This window comes from Harpia harpyja, chromosome 6 (genome assembly GCF_026419915.1).
Source record: "Harpia harpyja isolate bHarHar1 chromosome 6, bHarHar1 primary haplotype, whole genome shotgun sequence".
NCBI lineage: Eukaryota > Metazoa > Chordata > Aves > Accipitriformes > Accipitridae > Harpia > Harpia harpyja.
In genome coordinates, this window is record NC_068945.1 from 25385286 (window position 1) to 25403428 (window position 18143).

Sequence of the window (18143 nt, forward strand, 5' to 3'; positions counted from 1 at the left end):
CTTCCTCCTCTCCATCGCCCCCCTCCCTATGGGGGAGAGAGAGAAAGCACTTGAAGGTGTTTTTTTCCAATGGGCCTGAGGATTTTTGGCTGGGTAAATAAAGAGGGGGGGACTCACTGAGGACACAAAGTAAGAGATGAAAAACAAAGAAGATGACTCCCACAGTGCTACAGCACTGCACAGTCCTCAGGAAACAGCTCTGCCATCTTACCTGGCCTGTGCCAGAGCCCTTCCCATGGACTTTTCAGAGAAAGCAACTCACAGAGGTCCCCTTTTAGGAGATCATGGCCTTATTTCCTACCAGGCATCAAAACAATTACCAAAGCTGAAATCTGAGCCACTGTTTGTTAATTGTTAGAGCTGGCCAAGTTTGACAAAATAACAGCCGTGTCCTGGGTTAACGCTGGTTTAGCCCAGGGTATGATTATTACTTCAGAAACAGGAAGCACTAGAGTTACAGTCAAATTAGATTTATTTTCCTGCCTTATCTATCAAGTCCACCATTTTATTAACTTTCTACTTTTAAATTTTGTATAATTCATTTCCTCCTGCCTTGTAACCCTTTTACATGTCAATAAAATATCCATTCTCCTAACAGGAGAAAAAAACCTAGAGATAACCAAAGACAGGGTGGATGTAGTGTGACAACAGAGGGCATTATTCAAGAAGGGGCTATTAAAAACCATTCTAGAGTGAACAGTTACCAATTTACCTAATAAAGAATAAATCTGTCTTCTAAAATGGCAGGTTGGCCAATGTGTGAAACTGAGAAAACAAGTTGGAAAGAAATCAACAGGAAGCCAATTCTCTCTCTCTCTCAATTCCCCCCCCCCCCAACCTCAACAGGAAGCCATTTTTCTCTCTCTCTCTCAAAAATTTTTTTTTCCCAACCTTCTTAGGATAAATGCAATATCCCATTAGCTGCACAGAGGAGTGCAAACAGCGAGTGCAAACACAGCCCCTGCCCTGGTGGCCTGTTTGCTTAGCTGTACTGGCTGTTTGAGCAGCAATAGACTCATTCTGGAGGCATCAGCTGCTGTTTGCTGTAGCAGTTTAGTGACCTGTTGTGAAGAGTTTGGGCCAGTGTATTGACAAATGCCTTTTCTGAGTAAGAAAGCTCTCTGGGATGGTCCCTGCTTTCTTTCTGGCTCTCTAACTCAGGTACCAGCCATGCCCTAGCACGGTCCCTGTTGCTGCATTGGAGAGGGGAGTCTGGCTGGATCCCTGGGGACATGCCCACACAGATGTGACCGTCCCTTTGCCCTGGTGGCATCTCAGAGGCTGATACTACATGACCTGCAGCTGGTGCCCGTTCTCATCCTCAGCCTGCCCAAGAGGCACTGATCTTCCTGCCCTTGGCAGGAGAGCAGTCCGAGGGACAGATCAGGAAGAAACTCTTCTGCCCAATCCCTGCTGTGGACCTTCTTATGAGGCCTTCCTGCAAGACAGGATTTTGGACGGTGTGTCCTGGCATTGTTAAAAACCCACCATGGATACTTCCCGGGCAGTCTGAGCCACCCCTGAGATCTGCGTGAGAACAGGTTCCTGCAGTGAGGGACCTGGGTAGAGATTTCTGCTGCTTCTTTCTCATTATTCCTGAATCTACTGCCTCTTGTATATCCCAGATATTCCTGGACACTGGGGTCCCAGGGCTGCGGCACTCCTCTCTCATCTTTAGCCTAAGCACTGCAAGGTATTGCCTCACAGTCCCCTTTTGCTTTCATTAGTTACATGGCCACATGAAAAAATAGTCAGCCAGCCAAAAAGTGGCATAATTATAGTAATCTGCTAGGGCTGCCCTTGCCTTGCCTCTCTGAGTGTCATCCAGAGTTAACTCTGCCTTACAGGTTAAACCCACACCACTTTGTAGATGGCTTGCAGAAGCAGTTTCTGTGTCCAAACTGGGGTTAGAGGCAGGTTCAGCTGGAAGGTAAGTGTCCGAGGCTGAGCCAGGGCCGGGCTTGGCAACGTCGTGTTTAACTGAGTCTTGGTAGGCTTGTGAAAATGCACAGTCTGGGTACTTTCTGCCAGAGGAACTGGTGTGGCCACATAAAACTTGTGATTTTTTGTCCATCTCGACCTGCACTTAGCCTTTCTGTAGTGACTTTACCATTTTGGGACAGCAGGTCTTCAGGAATGACTCTGCACAGAGGGTTTCCTGAGTCTCCCCTTCCTTCTACCCAAATTATACTCCTCTCCTCAAAAAATACCCAATCCAACCAACACACATTCAGTTTAGGCCTAACTTTGACACACCTCAAAATAATAAAGACACAACAGAGTCTGCATTTCCTTATCCTCGCACTGAAGTTCTCCAGATGTTACGCTGCCTTTAATGCATTAAACCTTATAATCCCTACTAACTTCCTAAGAGCTTTTCTCAGCCCCAGGTCTTGGCAGCTTTGGTCCCTGGTGGGGATCCCCCGGATCAGTCACCATTTTCTGTGTCCAGCAAAAGCTTCCAGACTGATGTGCAAGAAATGGGGATGCTTTTGCTATTTTCAAGATGGGTGGTACCTCCTCGCTCATGAGTCAGTGGGAACGCAGTGATTGGGCTGCTCTGTTGTGAATGTTACATGTCAAGTCATTATTTGTCCTCTGTAAAAGAAAATATTTACTCCTTGACAAGCCAAGGCAGCCCTTTCCCCTTTCCTCTTTAGCATGCTGGATTTTTCAAAGCTCTCACTTTTGGAACATTCTATTTCCAGTCCCGAGAGAGACAAGGTGACGAGCTGTCCTTCCTGATAAAAAGCTTGCAGTATTTTTACATTACAGAGTGGGTCTGTTTAGTTTGTGCTATATTTATACCAGGGGAAAAAAAAAAAGTAGAGAAGTCTTTCCCATCCAGTAAGAGAGAAAATAACTCTGACCATGTTATTATGAACAACAAGTTTTTCTTCTACAATGTAATAAATTCATCTGAGCCAGGATTTGTACTGGGGAGGTGTTTTCATAATTATGGGGCAGGAGGGGACAGGAGGTGACTCTTAAACTGGCCTAATTAGAGAGGTCTAAAAAAAAAGTAAGAGTAGCAATATATATATATATTTATTAAATTAATATAAATATATATAAAGCTACATGAACAGATACTGTTTTTCCTCTCTTTGCAGATCTGGCAGTTGTTTCCTTCTCATGATCTGATCAGGAAGAGGTGAAGAGGCTCTTTGAGTGTATTTGCAGTGCTGGGCTCTGCTCCTAGGGCACTTTAGGGTCATGTTAGCACACAAATGGCAGATATTAACACACTCAGAGCTTTATTCTTTTCCATGGGCTCTGGCATTATGAGATCCGGAGTCAGGAAGAAGTGTTATTCCTTTCTCACTGTAGTGCTCACCCTATTCAACAGAGACCCCCAGTCACTTCTGGGGTAGGTAGGCTCAAGCTGCACAATGCTTAAAAATGCCTTGACCTCTTAGGAACTGCTGGGTGAACCATAGTTCGGTTCTGCACAGGGAAGGACATCTCTTCTCACTGTCCATCCATGGCTTCCCTGGAAGAGTCCTTGAGTGCTGTTGACCCCATGAGCCTGGGCAACTTAAATACAACATGAGAAAGGTCATTCTCTGCTGACTCCATTATCTAAGCAGTATTTCTACAGATATTTTATTTGTATTGATACTGTGTTGGACCAGCAGCACACAGAGCACTTGTTATGATCTTCCAGTGCCAGCAAAATATGAAGTGACTCCTAATTTTGGAAGGGGGATAATGATGGTCATGGGAGGGGCTGTGGGGCATATATCCTGGTTTTAGATGAGAAGATTGTCTGGGGCCCCTTTGTCTCTCTGGGTGAAGGCTATTCCTGCTGTCTCTGTTCAAGTCAGTAGAGAGGCTGCTGTTTCTGGATTTCTCAATGGAAATTTCAAAAGATGCCTTTTATTGTAAATTTGTTTTTTTCATCTCCACCTGCAACTTACATGCATGCATCACTTGGCAAGAGCATGTCTATCACTAATGGTATACTGCCACTCCTTTTGGTTCTGACCTTGAATACTAACTGTTCCTCTTCCAAGCTAAAGACAGTCAATAGAGCCTGTTTCTTACAATTCCTAACACAGTTATTTTTCATTTTAGCTTTGAGAATTCTCTGTTCAATTCTCTGATTAAAAAATGTGGTGAGTGAATTTTGTGAAAATGTTGTGAAAACAAACAATATGTGAAAATGAAAGTCTATTATAATTATGCTGTTTCTAGCCATTTTTGCAAAATAACAAACACTCAGCACTTCTTATAGTGCCAAGAGCATTATGAACATGAATTAGCAATAAGTATCAGATAATCATTATAATCCCTCTGGTCTGTAACACAGAGAAACTGAAGAAGAACTGTGAAATGACACAAATCTCCCTGCAAGTCAATGGTGGAGCTCTTTGGGGAAGAGGCCTTTTCTATGTCCAGAGTTTTTCTGGCTCCTGGCCACTGCCTCAGTTCAAATAAAGAATAGCAGTGTCTGGACTTCCCATCTTTGCTCTTTCTTCTAAGTCCTGGTGCATCCCATTTCATGTGATTTTATCATTAATAACAAGAAAAATGTAAGTACTTCCTTGACAATTTCTGCTGATAATGAGATTGTAATCTGAACGCTCCCATCCTTTGAAGCACCCCTTGCAGGTACAAATACATGGCTCGCTATCTTGGCATTGTTTATTGCAGTAAGTACTATTTTTAATACTCACATGTGTACTTTGGCTAATAGGTTGGTTATTTTATCCTTTGTTTCTTCAGTCACTGCTTTTATACAAAACATGACCTGATGCAGGTGCTTTATTAACATTTACTTTCTTACACTCATCTAAACCAAAAGCAAACCTCTCTCTCTTCATATTACGTATATTTTACAGCTAAAGACCTGCTATTTCCTGCTATCATCTCTACTTCTGAAGACCAATGCAAAGAAATCCTTTAGCTCTTTGTAATCTCCTTATCATCATTGGTTACTGCTTTTACATTATGATGGTTAAAACCACCATCATAATGTAAATGGTTAAAACAAACCATTATGTCTCCTGGAAACTTTCCTCTTCTGAATTACTTAATTGGAGATTTGATTTTTTTTTTTACCTATAGGTGTTACTTTCCTAGTATACCCATAGTTCTGCTTATCTGTATTTCTCATGACATTTTCTGTGGTTTATTTCTGTCAGTCCCACTTGGAATTGAACCCTATTGTCTTCAACATGAAACAAATTCCTGTTACTTGTCTTTTAAACCAACCGACTTGTTCTTTATTTTATTTTCACTTTCTCTGTTCTCTTTTTGCTCTATGTAATGAAATGCAGTGGGACTTCAAGAAGACTAATTTAATCAGTCTCAACTTCCCTTCAGGCTGCTTGTGGCTGGAGAAGAGCCCTAACTAAAACCATAAGGTCAACAACCCTTCCTTCCTGCACCTTCCCCATCTACTGAACAGAGCACTGTTGAAACTCTGTGCCCAAATCCACATCCACCCTTTGCTAGTAGTCCCTGATTTCATAATGGACTAAAGTAAACTTGGCCTTAGACTAATTCTTTCTTCTAAGATGCTGGCTGTCAGCCTATCTCCACCTGGAACGACTTCCTAGATATGCCCCTTGTACCACTGCGTACAATTGTGCCTGGAGTTTGAATAGAAACTTTCTTCCTCTATAACTTATGACAGCAAAAATCAACATCATTAAAGAATAAAATGGGAGGGAAAGTGAGTGGTGGAAGAAATCTGGTGTCTGGTGCAGAAGACAATAGCTAAATATTCTGCTGAGAGTTTTGTCTGGAAACACTGTTAAGACTGGGGTTCTTTTCTCTGATTCTACCCTCATTTCTGTAGCCACCGAGGGTCTTTTGTGCATGAGGGACACACATGAAGCCCTCCCTACATTACAGGTGAAATTGCAGAGCAGTCAAAGAGATCCAGTATTGCAGGGTCTCAAGGAACTTGAAACCTTTCCTCAGGGAGAGCTTTCTTCCTCCTGGTTTGTCCTGGTTGGATTTTGCTAGTGAAATCTTTCACAGGGACACATTCAGTGGCTCACTCTACGAGCAGCTATAGGCTGTCCACATGTACTCTTAATTCAATGACACCTCTGCCTGTTTAACATAGGCAGCACCAATATTTTAACAAACATTTCCTGCTTATTTAAATGTCTGTGCTTTGATGCTGAAAGCCAACTCCACCACTGGCCCAGGGATCTGAGCCCACTTTCTCTCCAGCAGCTACCATCCAGACAGGGGACCATTGCAACCAAAGCAAGAAAGATTATGAGAGCTTCCATGTGCAATCCAGAAAGCCAGAAAGGGCTTCTGTTTCCAGAGTGCAAGCAAACAAGCTGCACCAAGTTTAAGTTTGGTGTACCTATATATAATTTTCAGGCAAAGTGTGAGGCTGGGAGGAGTGTCTGCTCTAGGGAAGCACTGTGACAGGGGTATCAGTTATGAAGTTCATGTACCACTCATTTGGATTCAGAGATGATGCATCAGAATTTCCTGCTTCTGAACAAATCAAGTTTTAGACAGATAGGGGATGCTTTTTTAAAAGGTATATGCAAGAAAGAGGAGGCTAAAATGCAGCAGGCATGTACCGGCGATGCCTCACTGAAAGGGGAGCCCAGTCACCCCAAGAAACAGGAGCTGCTAATTCACTGAGGGAATAAAGATCCCAGAGAGCCTGGGAAAAACAAACAGGTCCTTCTGGGGAGTGAACTGTTTTTCAGGATTCCTTGGCAGGCAAACAGCCACTCTGCTTTGTAAGGTCTTGTTCTTCCTTGCAAGGAAGAAAAAAATAACTGAAGGGCTCCCGTTTTCTTGAATAAGGTCATCATAATGTGCTCAAAAAGACCAGTGCCACTGCTTCTCATTGTGAGAGCTATGGGGTGTAGCTGCACATTACAGGTGCTTGAATAAACAACATTACCACTTTCAGGAGAGGAGAAAATATATAAAAGACAAGCCTAATGACTTCAGCCCAGCCAGCTTTTCCCCCCCTCTTCACAACCCCCCTTCCCGCATCCCAGACAGCCTCCAGCCCGATACCACTGCCTGTCTCCGAGTGCGTGACAGAGGAAAAAGGCCTTTTCTCCCACAGGAACAGCCAGTGCAACCCAGATAGGCTGTGGGGAGGTTTAACCCCTTCGCTGGCTGGCCACATGCCATGTACGATCGCAAGAATGCTGTGCCACATTTATCTATGCTGTGCCAAACATCATCTGTTTCCTGAACTATCCATATTTTTTTTTACTTACCTTTCCCATTCCAGCATGAGCATGTCCCAGCTTGACCACTACAGGGAAATTTGGAGTTGTGAGCTGAAAGACAAAAGAAAGACCTCCTCATTAGTTATTTCTTTCCAGCCATTGTATTTGAAATAGTTTACTTCTATTTAGTAGCTTTTATCCCCTTCCTGGATGTTGATGGGAGGATAAAAAGGTCAAATAAAGATTGTCCAAGTGGTAGGACAATAAGCAAATAGCTCATCACTGGGACCCATATGATCAGAAATGGAGGCCAGGCAGAATTCCTCAGATCTGACCCACTTTTGCTGCCTGATAGCAATAACCTCTAAAACTTTCTTATTTTTTCCTGTTGCTTTTCCCACCTTGTAACGTATGGATGTGTGTACACTCATATGCATGTAAAAAAAGCTGCACCTGCAACCTTGACTAAGTGAACACTTTCAGATGCTGAAAACATCTGAATTGTGAGAAAGACAAAGGTTGTTTGTTTGTTTTTTTCCACACAGACTGCTTTGGCCTTTAAAGTGAGCGTGAGCAGTCCTTCAGCAGCTCCCATTCCCCTCCTGTCAGCAGTGGTGGGGGCAAGGAGAGAGGGAACAGGGGCCAACCCTGTCCAACTCACAGAGTCCATCTATTCATAAAGCCTCTTCCTCTCTTCTCTAAGTTCAGAGGTAGGTATAGGGAATAAAAAAACAAAGAAGGCTTGGAATGAGCAATAAGAATAGAAACAATTATGCCATGTCTTCTCCCTGGCTTGTGTGGTGTTTACCTTGGGCCGGGTCCTGCCGTCCGAGCCATGCAAGTGCATCTTAGTGCACACGTGGGATTTTACTTGGAGAAGTGCCTTCGCTGGACTGGTAGGAAGTGCACATGCCAGGAGTAACCAGGATATATACACCACACCTCCCCTACGTACCAGTTGGTCCCTTTCTACGCCTCTGTTTGACATCCCTGTGATCTTCATCTTGTCCTGTGCTCCTGATTCTAGTGGTCTAAATGCTATCCCTTCAGTACATAACCTGTTATTTTTTACTGCATATTTCATCTTCTTTAATGGGAATTCTTTTAAAAGACACCTTTGTCTTTACCTAAATGCCTGAAGCGATGAGCTCTATTCATTAAGCAGTTAACCTGGGGATCTGGCAATGGGAGGAAGTTGAATTTTGACAGAAAATTGGCTCTCCTATTTATTTAAGTTTGAGAATAGATAAACAAATTGTTCTTGTGCTAATTACCAATTGTCTGTATGGACAGGCAGGCGCTACGCCCTAAAGATAGAATGGTGCTGCAGTCTCCATCTGTGGCAGTTCAGTATAAATAACAAAATTAGCAATGAACACTGATATGTTTTGCTATTCAGCTGCTTATGTAAAGAAATGTCACAGGAGAGGGTAACAGTGAGTGCATCATGTTCTCAAACAACCTGTGTCACTTGTGAGGACCTTCTTTGGGCAGAAAGCTGAAGGATCCTCTCTGGACCACAGAAGGGCACACAGCTGCAATAAATCACAGTCCTGGCACAGGCAGGGACCAGCACCCACTCTTTCAGAAGAATAGGCAAGAGACTGTGATAGGTGGCCATCCTGAAGCCCCGTAGTTAAGCATATGTCCAGGCACATGAGTTTGTGCTCTATTTCCCCTTCACTTCTCTAATTCATTGTAAGAGCCTGAAATTTAATTTGCTGCTGGCATAAATGAATCAAATGGAGGGCTGCACCTGAGGCTTACTGAAGATAGAGCTATGGATGGACCGTGCCAGGCCTTTAATGCTGGAAGATGAAAGGTAACCTAGTAGTGAGGGCACCCACCTGCTCAGGCTCTGGGATACCTGGCTCGCTTCCCAGCTCTGTCATCCATGCCCCACGCACACTGTTCGAGCCAAAGCGCTCGCAAGCCCCGGCCTCTGTTCCCTGTTTGTGAGCGGAGGCAGCAGCTGTTCCTACCGCACAGGAAAAGCAAGCTGCACGCTGTGAGCCGGCCTGATACCCTGGCAAGGAGGCCAAAGAAATGTGCGGGATAGATAATGTTATATCCCCAGCTCAAAGCAGCCAGAGGCAGGAAGCGATGTCTCTGCTGCCCCGTTTGTGTACCCTACCTGCGAGCTTTGCGGAGGGAGCCTGGCTCGAGCACGGGGCCTGGGAGCGGGAAGCATCTGTTTTCCTGTGTACATGCAAAGAAAGTTTGGGATCCAATAAACAACCCAAGTTTACTGCCAGCCTGGAAGAAACCACTGGCAATGACAACACTCTGCTCAAACCTCTCCCTTTCTCTTTGCTTCTTGGAAATATGAGCTCAGCTTTCTTGGTAAAGCTCAGCCTCATCCCGTGTAGGGGTGACCGGCTGGTGCCAGACCATGCTGGAGTCACCAGCCGCTTGGCCTGGCCATGGTGCGTGGGGCTTGGGGTGAAACACAGATCCAGACTCCGAATGCGTGGCAGCCTCGCTGGGGAAGCTGCAGCTCCAGGGAAACGCTGGAGCATGGTTTGTCAGGAATCTGCTTCTGCCACTGAAACCCCGCCAAATTTCCACGTACGTGAACCTGCCTTATGGAGGAACCAGTGAGAGAGAGTGGCACATACACTTAGCTGCAGTTTATAATGGGTTTATGTAGTGCCAATGGAGTGCCTTTAGTCTGTGCTGAAGTTAGGTGGAATCAAAAGCTCTCAATAGTCCACAGGACTAAAGCAACCAGAGTCCACAACCATCCGATAATGGAACTAGGAAGCCCTTGCTGAAGTAGTGGAAGCGGGCTAAACTCCACTGCAGTCAACAGGGATACTTCCAGCTTCCACCAGAGTCTCATTGGGACTCAAGTCCCACTTCTGTTGCTAATAAGGTGACCAACCAGCATACTTGGCAAGCACCCAGATGGCTAGGGAAGCCGAAGGAAGGGAGGAATACACGCAACTATGAGGCAATTCACACACATACATGGTGAGAAGTTCTGGGGGTGGCCACAGCTGCCACAAGGGCAGACCCTTGAGATGAGTATTCACACATACTTAGCCATAGATTTCCTGGGAAAGAAGATGCTTATATTCAAAGGATAGCACCAGAGTTTAATAAGAAAAGCATGTTTTTACTGAAATCATGCAAAGAAGTATGTCTGTGTCTTTCTATGTGTTTGTTTATGTGTTGTAAGGGCTCTTTTTTCTTAGAAAATGGGGAAAAACACTTTGATGCTCTTAAAATGTGCATGAACTGTTGACAGGGCTGGTATAGATGATGTCTGCAGGTTTTGGGATGGGACTGTAGCGCTGCAGCTTGCTCAGCGATCAGACGCAGGCTGTTAGTTCATATGCGTAACTCAACCCTTTGAATTAAAATCCTATAAATGTATTCCCAGATGTTGTCACGCAAAAGCCTTGAGATGGCAAGGTTTACATATGTGTCTAGAACTTGGTGTATGAAGATGCCTGTTTAGAGTCAAGCAGGAGTTTCTGTCCTGAACTAGGAGCTCAGCAAAGCCATCTTTGCTAGGAGGGAAGGGAGAGTCATGAAGTTATTTCCAACTTACAACACTGGTGGCCCAAAGTATGTCATTTTAGCCCCTGATTTTAAGGGCTCTGCTCTGTGTGTAGTGTCACGGCAAAGATCACTTTGCAGTTAATCAGTATTTTGGCACTGGTGTGTAAAAAGCGAGTGCCAGTATGCATACGTTAGCCTCTATTTGAAAACACATGGCTGTAAACTATGACACTTTCCCCTTTACCCTCTGCCCCTCCTTTCCAACAAATAATGAGGTTTTCAACACTTGTAAATATATGAATGTTTTCTGTGTTTATTGCTGGTGGAGCAGGAGAACAGAGTTGGATCTAAATTGATCTGAAGGGAGGAATCTTAGGTGAAACCTGATCTGTCCCATAAATACAATGCTCTCCACCTTTTGTTTCACTGAGGCCCTCGAGAGAGATGCTGATCTTAGGTGTGTGATTTTGTGTACTGTCCTGTAGTCCATAAACAATGCAGAATGTCTCTTTTGATTTCCTTCTGCCATGTTTAGTTTTGTGCATTAGTTCACATTATCCGTCTCATCTCATACAATGCACTTCCAGTTTTCAGAATTATTCTTTCTTCTGCAAAGCCTTTCCAGTCAACGCTAAAATGAATAGTCCAGGGTGCAATGACATCATGGATAATATTAGGAAGGATATGGGGAGAGGGAGACAGTAAAACTTTGGTCTCTTGGCACCAGTATTGTATTACCATAGCGGCTAGTGTTTTCAATCAGGCCAGAAGCCCCCATAGCACAAGGTATTGTAATTTTTGCTTCACCCTTCCCCCAGAAATAATACTGTGAATTTTTCAAGCTTTTATACTCTAAACCTGACCTTTCTGTTTATTTAGCTGCCTTTACTTGTATGATGACAAAGTCTGTTCTGGGTGGGTACCTAATGGATCATGGGAATGTTGTTCATGCACTTGAGGGCGAAATGTTGAAAGTAATGTGTGTGGCACTTCCCTGGTGTCAATTAAGTTGGAGGAGCAGTGAATATATATAATTTCCTGTAAAAGCAAGCAAGCTGATTCAAACCTACAGGAAAGTAATGATGTCATGACATGATGTCATTGTGTTTATGGAACTATCTTACTGAAAATCTGAGCTGAAGATCAGCACTGGTTGCATGCCAGCCTTGCCAGGCATGGCAAAGTCAGGGCTGTATAGTGAAATATGGAGGAGAAGCAGTAGTGCTCCCTATTATTCACTTACTCACAAGTCAATGTAATCACCAACTGCATGCAGCATGGCTCACTCAGTGGCTTAATACTGTTGTATTAAGGCCCCATGGAGGTTTGTGCTGACCAGTGACTATGATAGACAAGTTGTTCCCCTCTGCTGTTTATCAGATCAGAAATAGTATAAGAAACAACAAGCAATGATGGGAGAATATGTTGAACAATAAGAGTTGCCAGCATTAACATCTGTGCTCTATTAAAGACATGGGATATGGATTCCTTTAAAACACACACGTGTGTATTCATTACTGTCTTAATTATAGCACAATGAAGAAAAAATAATTAGTTGCAGAAAGAGGGCCTATGCTTCCAAGCCAGCTGAAGTAAATCCTGAGGAAGAGTAGGTATCCTCAAGGGTCTGTGGGAGAAGGAGGAGATAGGGGTTATGATGAGAAAAGTGATGAGATACTTGTGACAGGAGGAGTTCAATAACAGCTGGATCAAGACAGCATTGTACGAGGTAGGACCTGAAGCAGTATGGGGATTGATAGATGGGATGGCAGCTGGAATACAACAGTGCTCCTTCTAGCAAAAGAGGAGACAGCGTATCATTTTAGGATGGGTTAAGTTTTACAGAGCTTTACTGAGCTGGGGCAATGAAATCACTGCTGTGGACAAGGTGGATGATTTAGTCCACGGTAGTTTTAGTAGTTTGTAAGGGAGGCTTGTAAAATCAAATGGGAATAAACTAACACACTTGATGCAAAGCACGGTGAGGACAGAGGCCAAAGTTTTAGCAAGCAAACTAGTTTTGGAGGTGGCGCAAAGAAGAGGCAAGAATGAGGCTGCTAATTACAGGGTTTGGGGGGAGAGAAAACATTCAATAATTTGAAGGGGACATCACTGCTGGAGGTCTGGATATCTGTGAGAGCAACGGGAGGACCAGGAATGAGTGCAAAGCAAAGGGTTAGATTTAAGATGCTTTAGATGGATGGACTTTTCATTTCATTTAGCACTGGAGCTGAGACCTCCAGCTTCAAATAGGAATGAACATAGTGAGTAACTAGATGGAGATATCACATAAATCAATTTGTGCTACTAACTGAAGTCAGCAATGCCTTAGGTTGCGGAGATCCTTCAGGGTGGTAAAAAATTATCCTTTGATAAGGATTCTTCTATCAGTGCTTCTAAAAAGCACAACACACACACACAAAAAAAGAAAGACAGAAAGAAAGAAAACCCAACATCAACATGACTTAGTCCCCACATCCTCGAGTAAACAAACCACAAACCAATGTTTCAGGGCTCCTAACACTTGCTGTGGTTAGAAAAGGTCACAGAAGTGAGTGGAAAGGGTTAAGCATGAAATGGAACTTTTTGTCATTAATTCCACCTCTAATGTTACTTAACTTCTCCTTTACTTGAGACAGGATGCTTTTGGGTTCCCAGTAGTCCCCCTCAGCATTTGGAGGATAAGAGCGTGAGCATTTGATATTATTCTCATCCCCTTGGAGCTTCAAGTGTGAGAATTATATGAACATACCCAGACGAGCAGATGCTCAGCAAAAAAATAATATAGTATGTGTGTGTATGCACATGCGCGTGCTTGTATTCACACACATCTAGCAGTCCTGGTCAATAAATCCCCATTACCACATCTTAACATACAGGCAGGTTTTTTAAAGGTTGTTATGAGCACATAGAAAAGTTTAATTTCTTACTGCGTGGTGTTCACTTAGCCAGTATTTTGCAGTGTAGCCTTCAGGGAAGCCTCTTGTCTTTCCTTGTTTGCTAGGAGAGTGAATACATTCCCCCAACTCCTTATCTTGAAAAACTGTTTAAATATTTTTTGTGGGATGCAGTGGAAGAGAAGGAGAACCTCTTGAGTTTCCTCTTCCCCCAACCTGAATTGGGTACCTTTTGCTGTGTTTTTCTCTAGTTAGAAAATTCCATTCCCCACATAAACACATTGCAGAGGGAGAGATTCTGAACACCAGTTGTTGACAGGGTGGGGAACTCTCTAGGAATTTTCTTTTGATGGGTTACCTTCAGAAAAAGTGTAGCACCTAAGCTGTAGTAGAAGATACAGGAAGGAGACAGAGGGGAAAAAAAGTGCTTTATGAAGTTATGGTGGGGTCTTTAAAGACATCTCTCTTCCAACAACCCCTAAGGTTCACAGGATGCCGGCCAACAGAGCTCTCTCTTCACTCAGAAGGCTTGACTGTCCCTCTTTTGGGACAAACTCTGAATTCTCACTGATTTCAAAATGAGCAGCATGGGGTTTCTTTGGAGAGAACAAAACTTCCCTGACCTTCACAGTGGAGAACAATCTCCAGCAACAAGCACCGTAAGAGTAATTAGGTCTCACTGCAGCTGATCTTTGCCCTGTTACTGCTGGTCTCTAACCTCACCGTGCAGTCTGCTGCAGGTGCTTTCCTGTCTCCAAAGGGCAAAGTTCTCACCCCAGCTTTTACACAAAGCGAAGATGCGTGCCCTGACTGCAAAGCTTGGGAGAATCGCACACGACTCCAAGGGCTTGGTCGTGATTTCACAACCTTCTGTAGCACGTTTGAGAGTGGTGCAGTTATGTCAGTGTAAAATGAGAAGCGGGCCCTGGGCTTATTAGTACATTCATCGAGAAGTGCTCTGCCTGACAGAAATGGCTCTGATGTTTTGTTGTAAGTCTCGTGCTGTTGTAACTGTGCCAATGACCCTGTGCAGCCTTGGCTGACATTGCCATGTCAGATGCTGGCAGGAAGAGGGCCACAAGCAATGATGAGCCATGAATGCTGCCTTGTACAGGGAACAGAATACCATGGTCCACTGGAACATTTGAAATACCCTCTAGGCTCCTGAAAGCTGTTGGGCACTGGATCACCGCCTCCTTCCTTCTTGCCATTCTTCAGCACTCAGAGCTATAGAAATAGCAGCACAGAGAACCAGGCAGTCACAGCTGGACTTTTTTGAAAGATCCCGGGTTTATTTTTATACTTTTTTAAAAGCACAGCTAGTAATCCTGATTAATGCTCCAGAGCATAAGGGACTTTGGACATAAAGAAGAACGAGGAACACGGGAAGTGTGACCCTGTAGCTGGCATATGAGGCTACATCTATACTAGTAAATAGAGCAATGACATAGCAAGGACAATGGCCCTGAACTAACTGCCTGTGTTGTTAAATTGTTAGACTGATCTCTGGCATATTCTGGCTCAAGCCAAATAGCCTTCTCCCAAGCACAACATGGAAACCAGCAAAAGTTTCCATGCCATATGGAAACTCTGGAGGCTAAGAGAGTTTGATAGCACGGCTGGGGTTGGACCATGCCAGAGTTGCCACAGAATGGGCCTGGCACTGTATGGTTTGCTACTATTAATGTAACCTCGGTCTGCCTCACAGGGTTGAGCGGGAGAGGAGTTTTTATCTCACATTATGCCCTATCTTTGTGTGCTCTCACATTAATGTTTTATTTTGGTTGTACAGACGAATGGTGTCTCACATTCAGCCATTCCCATACGATAATTTCCACTGACTACCTTTTTCAGACTGAATTCATAGTGGGTGAATTTTTCACCCACAGCCACAGATATTTACACTACATTTCTTTTGTCCACTGACCTGAAAAGTCAGGTATTACCTCACATGAGAAATGTTTATGCTATGGGCCCAGTTTGTCCTGTTTTACAGCCAGATCTTATTTTCAGCATTTTGAGCCCTGAGGCTCATGCAGGAATTTAAATACATCACTAATGTGGCCTGGCAGTGAGATACACAACCTGTACTTTTTGTGCTTTGGGACATAAATGTGGGGAGTAAGTGTCTCTACAGCCCTATTCCACAGAGCTAACTCCTCCATGGGCTGCACATGGAGTTGAACACTGTCAGCAGCTCTTCTGAACCCTGAAGTTGTTGTGGCATCTTTTGTAGGCACCTAGAGCAGGTGGGGGTCACGTATGAGCCTTGTTCTTCCTACCTCCTCATTCTTGTGCTTCACAGTTTCAAGTTTCTTTCTCCAGATAAAAATCTTCTATGTTTATCCAGGCTAATTTTTCACTCATGTCAGAGACACTGAGGACATGAAAGGCAGCCATTGTATCCTATGATTGAATTAGCTCTGTGTCTCTTGAGATTTCTTAGGAACTTTCAAATTACATATTTTTGGTAGGAGCCAAAAACTGTAGGAAGGGCTTGATTTCACCATCTCTCCAAATTCAGCAGTTGCTTGGGGAAGAAAATGTGGTCCCAAAGTGCAAACTTCGTATTTTCAAAGTTGAAAGTGTCATGTTTCAATGATTCTGTGAATGAGCACTAATTAACTTTTTTTTTTTAATCCAAAGGGGAAATGAAATGCTTTCAAACCGTAAAAGGGAAGTTTTTCTGACATGTATTTTATTTCTCCATGTTTCATTCTTGAGGCTTTTTGAGATTTTGACTTTGGGTTAGGAAACTAATCTGAACCCTTGAAACCTCTCAAGAGCTGAGAAAACATTTTCCCACCTAGGCTTTAAGGGCATGAGCCCACAATGGCACCACATGGGTATTTGTCTCCCTCTCGTGGCTTATTCCATGAGATAAGATACAATCCTGCTCCACCTGTTTGCTAAAGCCATTAGAGCTTCCAATGAAGTGGAAGAAATGCATTCAGTGGGTGTCCTGTGTGACTATCCTATATGCAAACGTTGCCTGCGATCTCAGTGCTGAGCGACAACCTAGTTCGCCATCAGGAGCCAATACCAGTAGGGGAGTCGAGCAGGCTCCACACAAGACATAGGCAGAATTATTTTCAGCTGGGACTGGCTTCTGTTTACATCTTTTCCAGCTGTAACGAGAAAGGGGCTCCTGAAGTGAATGCATTCAGAGGAGGACAGAAGAAACCACTGTGTGGATCAGCCTGTTTCATCTCGCAACCACCACCTCGGTCAGCGGCATTTTTCCCCTGCTGAGCACACACATTGATGTATCGCAGGCTGCAGCGGCCAGGAATGGCAAGCAGCAGGAAGCAGAGAAATTCCTTTTGGAGTAACACATAGACCCTCTTCTTTAGCTTGGGCAAGCCTGGAGCGGCAAAGGATGCTGTGGTCTCTGTGAGCCCACTCCTTCTGTTTTGCCTAGAGAGAAGGGGTTCGCCCTTTACTGGAAAAAGAGGTGGAGACCTGAGCTGATTTCATCTGTGAGGCAATATCTCCACTTCTCTGGGATAAATGAGCCAAATGTGAGTGAGCTGGTCCACACCCAGTACAGGAAGGTATTTGTTTCTTTCCCAGGCACATTACTGAGGCTGTCATGGGATCCAGGTAGGATTTTGGAATGTGGGCAGAAACCCGCATGGAGGTAAATGGGCATGTGCCCGAAAGAAGGGCATTGGGCTCACCAGGCGAACTCATGTCTGGCAGTCTGGCTGGAGGCAGTACCAGGCACAGGGGGTGAGGCAAGAGGAGCAGAGGAACCTGTTGTCACCGAATGCGCTGTCCTTCCATCACTGCACGAGCACTGTGCTCGTTCACAGGCAAAGTCTGAAACTAGTCTGGAAAGATGGGTACTTGTTTCCTTACTACAATTCTATCTCTTTTCTTCCCATCAGACTTCATGCCATTAAATTATTTCCCAAAACTGGTTGGTGAAATCTTTTAGAATGGTCCTGGCTTGCTTTCTCATGGAGGTAGTGCCAGCACCTCAGAAATGCAGCAGCTGAACTTCTCTGCTGAGCTTCTGTGCTGCACAAACAGTTGCTATCAAAATTTATAGACCAAACTTCAGGGGAGTGGGAGCTCCTTTTAAACAATGACAACAACAAAATCTTTGCACTGACAAAGAAAAAATGTTTACTCTCTCAAAGAAGCTAAATCATACCTTAATCTGTTTAGGACTACTCAAAACCTGTAAGATAAAACTTAGTCTCAAGTGGGAGAAGCCAGCTGGGCTTTTCACTTTTTCTTGGTTGCGTTTCTTAAATTCTGAAATCAAAGAGAGTTTTATATACACTTGTCCTTGTGGGCTTCTCAACTGATGGGTTTTCACCCATCAGTTGTAGGTGGGACAATGAAGAAAAGACTCAAAACTTCCCGTGCAGATGTGGCTCAGCTAATTCCATGCTCCGAGAGTAGCAGGTGTCTGGGCTGTGTGTCTGTGCACTTTTGGACTTCAGTAGCAAGAACCTCTGATACTGGACCTTGAGGACAGAGTACTATTTCATATGCGTTTTGTAGACAGCCCTAATTAGCTAAATTAGTTCGTCTGCATCATAAATGTAAAGCAGCGCAC

General features: G+C 44.0%; 1 protein-coding gene across 1 annotated transcript in view; it reads right to left on the reverse strand.

The window, feature by feature from the left end:
• SYN3 (synapsin III) overlaps positions 1–18143 on the reverse strand; it is a 183902-nt gene that overhangs the window by 31406 nt on the left and 134353 nt on the right. The window contains exon 6 of the mRNA XM_052789786.1: positions 7218–7280. Coding sequence (XP_052645746.1) covers positions 7218–7280 — 63 coding nt within the window. The remainder of the gene's footprint in view (positions 1–7217; positions 7281–18143) is intronic.